Source organism: Buteo buteo, chromosome 6 (assembly GCF_964188355.1).
Source record: "Buteo buteo chromosome 6, bButBut1.hap1.1, whole genome shotgun sequence".
Lineage (NCBI taxonomy): Eukaryota > Metazoa > Chordata > Aves > Accipitriformes > Accipitridae > Buteo > Buteo buteo.
Genome location: NC_134176.1, coordinates 5,974,338 through 5,985,966, shown reverse-complemented (window position 1 = coordinate 5,985,966; position 11,629 = coordinate 5,974,338). Strand labels below are relative to the sequence as shown.

At 48.0% G+C, this 11,629-nt stretch overlaps 1 protein-coding gene across 1 annotated transcript in view; it reads left to right on the top strand.

The window, feature by feature from the left end:
• Positions 1–2,084: 2,084 nt before the first annotated feature.
• The window catches only part of SLC35F4 (solute carrier family 35 member F4), a 126,796-nt gene continuing 117,251 nt past the window's right edge, over positions 2,085–11,629 (top strand). Inside the window, exon 1 of the mRNA XM_075031030.1 lies at positions 2,085–2,328. Coding sequence (XP_074887131.1) covers positions 2,226–2,328 — 103 coding nt within the window. The 5' untranslated portion in view covers positions 2,085–2,225. The remainder of the gene's footprint in view (positions 2,329–11,629) is intronic.

Here is an 11,629-nt window from a genome sequence, read left to right as displayed (position 1 = left end):
AAAAATTAAGCCAGAACTAAGGTGTTTGGAAAGAATTTGAAGCTTAGAGTTGTTCCTGGGCACATTACTTTAACCTTCAAATGAACCAGTCATTTTTTCCTTCTCTTCAAAGTAACACTTTTAAGTCCCAAAATTTGACTTTGAAGCTGAGATCAATGCTGGTAATGTTCTCATAACACCAACTCCCACTGGAGGTGAAATTGGGAAGGGGGGGACTTGTGGTTTATTCAGAGATTCCACACAACACACCAGGCAAGTGATTTTTGCATCAACTGTGCTTCCCTAACTAGGACAGAGAATTTTAATCTTGCAGAAGGGGTTAGAGCCTTACCAACTACTACTGACCCAGCACCTCTCAAAGCCAACTAATACATGGTCTGGCTCTCAGCCGCTTCTGTCCCAGTCTGTGAAAACCTGGAGGGGTGGAGGCTGCTTATAACACTCCACAGATCAGAAGTAAAAAGAAAATGTCTGTTGGCAGTTGGTGTAAATTCGTCACGCAGGAGTCTGTGCTTCCGTTGGACAAATACAAAAAAATCTATACATTGAAAAACATTAAAAGTCACTAATCTTGTTTCATAGCTAGCCTAAAAGGGGATGAAGAAGCTGTGAAATGAGCTGTGCCTTGAATTCCTGAGTTGTAGCTGGTTGATCTGTCACTGATTTGTAACTGCCCTTAGTATTACCTAGCAGCATGGCAGGAGACAAGAAATCAAGATCAAAAGAGTATTTATTTAATATCTTAAGTGCATTTATTATATCTGCATTCATACACCAGAAAACGTTGATCTTTGAAGCACTGAATGAATACTAACCAGCTAATGACTCCCCATGCAAAGCCACAGCAACGGCTATTTTTAATACATCTATTATTTGTTTGTGCTCATAAAAGGCTGTTTTGTGCCATCAGCTTATTTAGCCAAGCACAGAAGGGAGAAGAATGAACGTGAACAGAGAAGGAAGCAAGGGATATGAAATGTCTTGACCGGGTTCCCCATGCACCAGTTAATGGAAATGGCCGTGGGAAAGAGGAGTAGGTGAAGATAAGGTATGACAGAGCCACAAAACAATGAAAGGGCTGGAAAAAAAGTGCGTTGATTACTAGATGGAAATATATCTTGGAGGAAAAAAGGCTGGTTACTAACGTTCTTTTCAGTCTAGCACAGAGAAGCGTAACAAGGACCAGTAGCAGAAGAGTCAAGTAATTCAAAGCCCGATTGTTACCAAAGAGAGAATTAGCCGTTGGAATGAGTTACAAAGCCAAATGGTGAATTTCTCACCTCTTTTTTTTTTTTTTTTCAAATGCAGGCAAGGCTTTAGAGAACATCCTATGGCTAGACCTCAGTTAGAGCAGGCGTACAACCCACCCGGGTGGCAGAGGACAGATACCCCTTCTGCTCCTCCGAACTTTCCCTCGGTGTGGGACAGCTCTGGGCGACAGGCAGAGAGCGAGCCCAGGCAGCACGGAGTGGTGAAACCTTCCCCCTCGGGGTCTTCGGAGGCCAAATTTGGCCTCTGTCCTTTCTCGGACGCCTGTGGGCAGCCCCTGGGGGGGGGGGACACACAGATCTGAGGACGTGGACCCGCAGGTCCCATTTTGGGACACCTTCCTCACCTCACGTCAAGCCCCCGGCTGACCGCCCGGAGTAACCCCCCCCTCAACTCCACGGACCACGGTGTCCCTTGGGTGGTCACCATCGTGGGGAGGATTTGGGGAAGGGGGTGACACCCGCGTTTCTTCACACAGACCTCACCGGAGGCCCGCTGCTCTGAGGAGAGGACCCCCGACCCCCCCCCCCCCCGCCTCGCCTCAGCGTGCCGGGGCCACGGATCCAGCCCTCAACAGCCCCTTCCCACCTCAGCAGCTACCCAGAGGGGCCATCCCCACCTTCCTCCTGCCCTCCCCGCCTTTAAATTAACGACTGAAGTGCCGCCCGCCTCCCCCGCACCGCCGGCTTCCCGCCCGAGGCTGGGCAAGGCGGGAGAGGAGAGGAGGGGAGGGGGGGGAGGCCGGGCTGGGCGCGGGCCGCTGCCGCCGCCGCGCTGCGGAGCCCGTCCTGCACCAGGCGGCGGAGTCAGAGCAAGCTGCGGCGGCCGTGCCCGCGCTTCTTCTTCTTCTTCTTCTTCTTTCTTCTTCTTCTTCTTCTCCTCCTCCTGCCAGCCCGGCCCGGCCCGCCTCGGCTCCGCGTCCCGCCCGGCCGCCCCTCGAGCGGCTCCCGCCTTCTATGGATGGGAAGGCAGCACCCAACGGCGTGGCCACCATCGAGGACAGGATCTTGCGGATCACGGGCTACTATGGATATTACCCGGGCTACTCCAGCCAGAAAAGTAAGGCGCCCTCCCGCCTCTCCCGGCCCTTGCGTGTGTGTGTCTGTGTGTGGAAGGAGGTGGCGGCAGAGCCCTGAGGGTTCCCCTGCCCCCCCTAAAATGCCCTCCCCGCCCCTCGGGTCCTGTGGGGGGGCCAAGGGCGGTTGCCCGCCCGGCTCTCCCCTGAGGAGACGCGGCGGGCCGGGCGAGCCCTCGGCTCTGCGGACGGCGAGGTGAGGGGGGGGGGGGGGGCGATGTGTGTGGGGGGCGATCGCCGCGTAACTTCGGCGCCCGCGGCTCCATCCTGCAGCCAGCGAGGGGCGCGGGGACCTTTGGCTGCCATTTGGAGGTTTATTTTTTGTTTCCACCCTCCCCCCCTACCGCCCACCTCCGTGGGAAGGAGGGGGGGGGGTGTGTTTGCTCACCGGGAGCTCCGCGCCGCACCGGGAAAGTTTGGGTCCCGGTGGGTGTCGTCCCCGTCCCCCCCCCCCGGGGCGGCCGCTTCAGCGTGAAGCTCCGGGTTTATTCATCTTCCCCACAAAACTAATTAGATTTTTCCAGAAAAGTGGGGAGTTACCGAGGGGGTTTCCTTCGTGCCACTTTCATAGGAGACGCTTGTGATTTAAAGGTTTGGTGTTGGTTTGGTTTGGGGTTTTTTTTTCCCCTTAAAAGAAGCGGCTGAAATTAAAGCAGTTGGTCCTTCATTATTTTTGCTTTTGAAGTTTTTAATAAGGAGCAGCGGGTTTCTAGCAGCTGGGAGAACCTTAGCGGGTTTCTCTGAAATTGTGGCTGTCCCAGTGCTCTGTAGAGCTGTTTAATGGGGAAAGTTAGGCTAATGAAAGAAATGATTCATTTTTACCACCAAGGAAATGGATGCATTAGGCTTTTATTGTCTAATAGTTGCTTTGCAGTTTGCAAAAGCTATGACATGCCACAGCTTAAAAAACAAAAGGGGAACGGTGGCAAGGGATGGGGGGGAGAAGGGCAAAAAACCCACCTTAGTGAGGTGAGCACTAAGGAGCAGACTTTCTTTTGCATATTTAAACTCCCCTTGGAATCAGAGGAGGTGAACTGCTTTCCAGAACAGGCAGTGCAGTACTCTCCAGCTCTAATACAACAATAAACCAAAACTCAATTAATGAACTGCTAATATCAGACAAACATGTCTGTGGGCTTTTTGTGATGGAGGAAAGCCATGCAGTGAAACCACTTAAAAAAAATTTCTTTGTATAATGGTCAGCTGAAAGAGCAAACAGTCGAGCCCGGTGGTTTTATTCAGCTGTTATTGGTAGCATGCTAACAGCATGGCAGGTGTTGTGATCATTTGGTGAGGTCAGTTGGTTTGTCTGTAGTCAGAGGAGTTGGGAAGAAGCTCAGAGCAATCTGGAGGAATGGCTGCGTGACAGTCCAGCGACTGTTAAGTCTGAGCTGTGTCCCAAATTCTGCAGTGGCTCCAGAGGATCTCTACCTGTGATATCACACAGTGTGATTTACCAGAGAAGGATGAGAATACTGGCTTAATACTTTGTCACAAGTTTGCTTCAGTGGCAGAATGCAATTTTTCAGTCTGCAGCAACACTCCCACTCTCTATCGAAATGTAGACCTGAATTCAGTGTTGGCAATACAAGTGGCTCTGCACGGGTGCATCAGGGAGGCCAGGAGAGGACTGTCCCAACAAAGAAAAGCTTTCTTAGTCCAGGACCAGGTTCTACAGATGCTACAGATTGCATCTGCTTCAAATTGGATAAAGCATGCTGGGAGAGGCCAAGGCTTTCAAAAGTGCTGACTCTTGGGATCTTATTGCCAATCTCCTAGCCTTCTGTACCTTTGAAGACTGGGTGCTGAGGCAAAACAAAAGTGATTAGTGTCTCAGGTTTTTCTGTTTGAAGAAAATAAGCAACATTTGTGGTCATCATGCTTAAAGAGGAAAACTGAAAGTGCGTAACCCAGAGGTATCCCAATTCTTAAATGCCCTTGGGTATATGAAAAGCATGTAGCCCTTCTAAGCCATGAATGCTTTTTAAAGCAATTTCATAAATTTTGGAGTGCTTGCAGTTGGTGAATGACTACCTTATCCTTGTGGCTATGTATTTTGGGTTTATAAAGTACTTTAATGTGTTAGGATTTTCATGAAGATGTTCTGCCCCTACCTGGGGAAAAACCAGGCATCCTTCAGGCATCTTGAACAGATACAGCCTCTTGGCAGTGAGGCAGCGAGAGTCGCTCTTGGAGGTCCTCGCTTGGAGATCTTACTCCATTCCTGTGTCTAGGCTGAAATACTGCCTTCAAGTGGTGTTGCTTCTAAGTGCTGTTGACAGTTTTTCTCTTAGCTAATTGTTCAGTACAGCTACAGCACTGTCAAAATGTAAACACTCAAGGTAGGAAGTTTGTACAACTAATTAATGTACTTGATATCTCAGTTTATTTTGGGGAGGGCACGGTTTTTGTCATCACTATCCAAATAGAGTTTTAGTGCAACTGAACAATGCTGGTGCCTTTTCCTGGAGAGAAGTGTGCTGGTGGCATACAATGTGCTCAGAATTTCAGGTAGGTTTCTTCCCTACCCTCCCCAGTGGCAGAGGAGCCGTTGTCCTGTCATATGCCCAAACCTGTAGCATGTGCAGTCATCTGCTTATGCTGTCACCTTGCTCCTGCCGGGGTCTGAAGGGTGCCTGAGGAAGAGGGAGCTGAGGATGAGCTGTTGTCCCCAGGACGGCTTTGTGCTGTCTGCTTCTTGGGTACCCCCTGGGTCTGATCAGAGAGCTGGTCAGGCACCAGCTGGGGTTGTTATTTGGATGATGGCAGCCTGCTGATGGTCACCACCTTCCTTGAGGCTCCTCTTTGTCCCCAGCCTGCTGTGCCCGGCTAGGGACAGGGAGATTTCTCTTGATGAGGAAAGGTGAGGGCAGGGGGGTGGGTGGCTACTGTTCTGTTCACTCTTGGGGGGTCCTGGAAAATGGCAAAAACCAGCCCAAGGCTCTGTGAATTGAGCTGGTGATGTACATCCCTCCCTTAGTGGATTGGCAAGTATTTCATGCTCTAACAGGAGATCATGCCTAGGTTTCTGTGTGTAAAGGCTAAGGACTGGTCACAAATGGTCATGAAATCTAATGTCAGACATCTGTAGTATTCAGGAGCTGTTATTACAAAGAACTGCAGTATTTTCTGGAGACTTTTGCTTCATCTTCTATATTTGTGTGCACTAACCTACTTCAGACTTGGGAGTGTGCATATGATGATTCTTTTGTTAAATTTAAGTCAGGCACTTCTATAATTTTATTTATCCTTAAAAAAAAGCTGTTAGGGAAGGAAAACACCTTCTCTATTTCTAAGTCATCTGATTACAAGCCGAAGCATGTATTTTGGTCTGGTATTTGCATCCATGTATATGGATTAAAAAAAAAAAACACAAACATATCCTGCATAATAAGACACAGGAATTGGAGCAAGATATGATGGTTTTTCCCCCCGCCACCGGTTCCTGAGATGAAAAGGGCCTTTCCCAACCCCAGTCATCCTGTACCATTGGGTACATGGCTTGATCCCTCAATTTCTGCATTTAAAATGTACAAAGTATGTATGAGGTCTCTGGCTTCTGTGGGAAGGAAAAGGGGCTGTGTCCCTCTTCCAGTAAATTTCTTCAAAGTTACTCCATAATTTCCCAGGGCATGGTACTGGTGTAGAACAGAGGCTTCAGCCTTTGACCTGGAGCTGCAGAATGTGCTCCCATGGTTTGTCACCCCTTTGGCTTCATGTTGCAATGTGTGTGTTTTCATTTGGTCTGATCTAGCTTTTCTATCTACACAAGCAGTGGCAAACCCTATTCCCTCTCCTGATCTTTGCCATAACTTCTCATTCTTCTCTGAGTTTTTGCTGGTAATACAACTGTGTTTAGTGTCTACAGTCTCAAGAGTATGTATGGGTTTTGTTTTTGGAGGTTTTTTCTTTCTTTTTTGACTCTTTCCAACTGCCAACCCATCTGCCTTTCATCTCAGTACTGAAAGCTTTTTTACTTTCACACTACAAAGTTCCTCTCCTTCAAGTCTGTCCTAACACCTTTTCTGTGCCTTCCACTGAATTAAAACTGCTCTAGCCAAAGTTTCTCATCTCTATCTTCATCAGCTTCACCAAGTTCACCTCCAAGTCAAGCAGTTTCTGCCTGTCTAATGTCTTTTTGATGGAGCTCTTTCCACCATCCGCAAAGTTTTATGTCTTGTCCTGGCTCTCAGCATTGCAGTTCTGCATTTCTGTAATGATGTTTTCTCAGGCCTGGACAAGAACAGCATAACCATACTGAAAATGTAGTGGCTGCATTTGTTCTCCTAGCTCTTCACGTTCTCCTAGCTTCTCCATCACCTTCTCTTTTTCATCATGCTTGGAGAGCTTCTCCTAATATGTAAAGCTTATTTCTACCCTTCTGATGTCTGTCATTCAGATCTGCAGGGTTTGATTCCCACCGCAGCAGGCTGTGAATGCCAACCTTCAGCAGGCACTTGCTAGACTTTTAAACATTTATACATTCTCCCATGTTGCTTCAAGCTCCCTTTCTCCTCTCCTTCAGACCTGCCTTGAAACCCTGGAGTTGTGTAAGCTCCTAGAAGCAGAGGGTGGTGTCTCGTGTCTATGCAGCAGTGGGACCGTCAGCTGTGTTACTGGGCACACTGGTGCAGCTGCATGGTCAGACGTGTCTGCCAGGGAGCTGGAAAGCCCTTGCAGCAGTGTGTGTCCTCAGCGGTGCTTGGTGCCTGGGAAGAAATGCTGAACCTGTCCTTAATGTTAGCACGGTTGCTGGAGAGAATAAGCTTTGTGTTTTCTTACTTCCGTAGAACAGCTCAAGCAAGGTTTTGTGGTTTAATTTGGCAAATTAAGCCTCAAGTCAGCAATGAACTTAAGCATCTGCTTAAGTCTGAACTTGCACTAAGCCACTGGGCTTTGACAATGTGTTTAAAGTTAAGTCCATGCTTAATTGCTTTGCTTAATAAGACTGGGATTACAGGCATGCTGAGCCAGCATCAGTGGCTTGGCAATTTGGCTCTCTTGCTCTCCGAGCAGAGTAAAAGGCTGTGGAGGGGAAATCTAACTCTGAAACATTGGAGGGAATTTTCTTCTGGTTATTACAGCAGCTGTGCCAGCAGCTCTGCTGCAGTACGAATCACATGGCAAACCCAGATCATCTCTGTGCTTACTGAACACCGTGCCCTCCTGGTAGCTTGTCACTTCCAGCGAGAGGAACAAAGTCTCAGTCTGTTTACTGGAGGTACCCAGCTGCTGCTCCAACAGTTTGCAGAGCCCCCGGTTTCTTCATGCAGAGCACGCACAATGGGAGAGACTGGGAAAGGAACAGTTGAGGAAAGGTGCTTTGAAATTTTGGGGGGGATGAGGCTGGTTTCATAGAGCTGTGTTTGAGGGGGTCTGGGAGGGAGGCAGTGGTGTCTGAATCAGCCTCTGTGTGAGCTGCAGTCTCGGGGCTGCTTCTGCTTGTACCAGTTGTGGCAGCTGCCCCTGTGCCACCTGATAGTGTTTGGGTTGCAAGGACTCCATATGCAGGCCTAGGCTGGAATAAGCTTTATTTCAAAGCCCTTCATTTCCCTACTGGACAGGGTTTTTTCCCAGCCTTTCTTTTAGGGAGGGTGTGCTGCAGTGGGGGCTGGATTGCAAACTGTAGATTTAATAATCTTTTTCCCCACCAGCTCTGGGGGCACGAGTGGATGTTATGGCATAGGATGCAGTCCTGCTGTAGTTGCTTCTCCTCGCAGGCTTGTCTCTCTGTTCAGGCAAAAACCAAAAACAAAACCAAAAAAGCCCTGGCATGGCTGTGTCTCAGCAGGAATAGCGATAACTTATGAAGTAATTTCTTTCAGCAAAACAGATTTTATAAATACTCCTTTGCCCGCTAATTTTGGCAAGACCAGGTGCGTATTCTCTAATGGAATAGGGCCAGGCTTTGTTTGGATTTCTGTTCGTGCTGGAAGGGACAGTACGGCAGCATTGCACTAGTGGCATCTCCCCTTCACTTGGGGACTCAAAGTGTTTTAGAGGATGAGGGGTCTCATTAGCTGGCAGGAGAGGGAACTGGTTCAGTCCTCAGCCTTTTGTCAGGGACTGCTTCAGTCTCTTTGAGTCAAATCTCTGGGGAGCTGAGCCATGAAACTGCAGTACCTGACTATGCCATGGCATATGGGTGCAGTTCTGAACTACTGGGGGCAGCAGGAATGATTTTAAATCAGGAAGGGCACCCTGGGGACCAGGGCGATGGGGACCATACCCTTGCAAGAGGGGACTGATGGAGCTTGGCTTGCGTAGGCTAGCCAAGATGGGAACATGGCTGCTGCTCCAAATACATCTTGGGAGGATGAACAGGGAAATGTAGGAAGGACGGGTTATTTAAACCGAAACAGCATGTTGGCACACGGACAAATGGGTATGAACAAGCCATGAATAAATTAAGCCTGGAAATTAGCAGAAGGCTGAAATTAATGGCCAAAAAGTCTCTCCCAGTCTTATGTATCTAAATAAGAATTATTTCCCAAGCTTTAAAGATGCCTCATAAAGAAGTTTGCCAAGATTTTGAGAAAAATTACTCCTATTTGGCAGGGGAAAATTGAGACAGTAAGGTGGCGGGGAGGGATGTTAATTTGCCAGAGATTGTGCAGAACAAGCCATAATGTTTGATGGAGCGATCTCTTCCTCCACTGCTGACTGGGTGATGATCTGGGTTTGCTGACATGGGTGGCCCATCCCTGGGAGTGTTCAAGGCCAGGTTGGATGGGGTTTTGAGCAACCTGGTCTAGTGGAAGGTGTCCCTGCCCATGGCAGGGCGGTTGGAACTAGGTGATCTTTAAGGTCCCTTCCAACCCAAACCATTCTATGATTTTATAATTCTATGACTGCTTAGCAGGTCTTGCGCTGAACCTGGCCTGGTTCTAAGGTTGGTAGAGGTGCTTTCAGTAACTCGGTAGCTTTCTACATGGGGTCTCTGCTTGGTTTTCAGTTCCTCTGCCCTCCCATGCTCATTTGCTCCAGCCCTTCTTGCAGAAAGGCTTCCTCGCTGCCTGGCCTCCTGGGCAACGGCTGGGCTGTGCTTCATGCTGCTGGGTGGCACAGCTCTGGCAGCCTGCTGCTTCGCCTCACACCGATTCACCTGGGGTGGCTTTAAGCTTGCATAACTTGGTGTCATTGTGGCAGCATGGAGCTGCATGCTGCTTTCTCTCCTTTTTTTCCCCTAAGAGAGTTGCTGCTGTGTATAGCTTATTAAGAAATGACCTGGGTATGCCATGAGCTCCTGGTACTCTTCTGGAGTACACAGAGGAGGTATCCCTCGTTTTGACTGTCCTTCCAGCACTCTTTCCCTTACATTGTCTTCCTCATCCTCTCAGGCAGGCAGCTGCGTATCTGGTCTTGGTTAAATGTGGTAAAATAATATTTCAAAGTTACAGATGGTTGTGAGCACACTTTTATCCTTCCAATGCTTGTATTCCTTTTTTTATTAGTGGTTTTAAAAGTCTGCAATTATTTCTTCTGCACATTTGGAACTTGATGGGCTTTTGCTCAGCTACCTGCATGGGAATTCACCCATGAAAGTGAATTTGTGGCTTGCTGTTCATTGAACAACTGGTGGCAGGAATTTTTTCACACAAACCTGCTGCCGGATGATCTCAAGAATGAAAATGCCTGCAAAAAAAGTGACTCTTTCTTTGTGGCAAATGTGCAAATAGGGTGGGGGGAACAGTGAAGTGCTTCACTGTCTGGTTAAATTATTCACCAAAAGTAAGTGGACCAGCTCTATGTAGTGAGATTGAAAATCTTTTCTTGTGGTAGGGTGAAGTAGGACTCCCTGGTGGCCTACAATTTGGGCTGGCCCTCTGCAGGATGGCAGATTTCACTGCACCAGGATGGAATCTGTAACATTGTGCCTAGCTAATACCCAGGGTATGGCTTACACAGCGGTGGCAGAGCTGTTAAGTGAGAGCATCCCAGGCACTTTGAGTGGCAACAATAAATTTATTCAAAGGCATTGCAGTATGTGTTCGTCTTACAGGCAAAGAAGACCTCTCTGTTATTACTTTAAAAACATATTGATTCTTCCTAGACTTCACTTGCAAATACTGTTGATAAAATGGACTTGCCCTTTCCTGCATTCAGCAAGGCTGGCCTGGATTGGGGTAGCAGAACAAGGGAGTGAGAAAGGTGTCTCTGCTGTCCTTTTGCAGAGGCAAGGAGAAGCTGATTTGCTCCTGTTCTGGTTTCCTTATGAGCTAAGGCAAAGGAGCGTGATTCAGGTCTAGGGTGGAAGATGATGTTTCCTACTGTTTCTGGCAATCTTAAGGCTGTTCCTTGTCTCAAAGCTGTCTGGTCTATTTTATCTGATGCAAGAAGAGCTCCCATGCCTGCTTTGGGTCTCATTGAAGTTTCCAGTTACGTTTTGGGAGGGGAGGAGGGGAGAGGCAAGCACAAGCATGGCAGTTCATGGGTCAATACGACTCCACCAAAACAGTTCCACCAAATCCACTACCAGACCAGTTATAGACCTGGCAGTGATCTCTGCATCCAGAGTGAGAAATTGTAGCTTGAGGCCAACCTGGTGACCCTTCCAGTTTTATTCCTTCCTGTTTTGGGCATTTTGTGCTTGCGTTATAACTGGGAGATAGCTGTTTATGGCACTGAAGCAGTATTGCTTGAGCAATTGCCTGCTGAAGCAATATACAGTACAGCTATCTCTCTTCCTGCAGAGGCTTAGTCTTCTGGGGGACATTTTTGATGAGGGCTAACACACACCTTTATTATTAATGGTATAGTTGGAGACGCTGTGCGCCTCGCTAAAAAATAGTTTCCTATTGGGGACTAATTTTTCATATGATTCACAGGAACACAACTGTGCAGGTCCATTTCAGCTAATGGGCATCATATACCTGAATGTCTAAGGACAATACTGAAACCATGTGCTGCTGTGCCTGTGTAAGATAAGTGTGAAACAGGGCTGAAACACATGTTCTCTGTCAGAGTGCTCCGAGACAGAAAAGTGATTGCATTAGTTCGCACTGTGTGATTTGCATTTGGCATCCTGAAGTAAGGTGGCATAGTTGTTATAATGTAGTTGATAAGACCCTTTTCTTTTATATGTCTGAAACCTGGGACATTTTAATCCTTTCTTAGACAAAGCTTGCCATGTGGAGTTCGCATTCCTGGAATTGTGTGGGTGCAGACTGGGGTTTTTCTCTGCAATGCCAGAAATAACCTGTTGTGTGATACGTTACAGGGGCTAGAATTTGTAGCAGCTTGTGTGCAAGTGGGATGCTTTGCAGTGCTCCACCAGAGGAAATT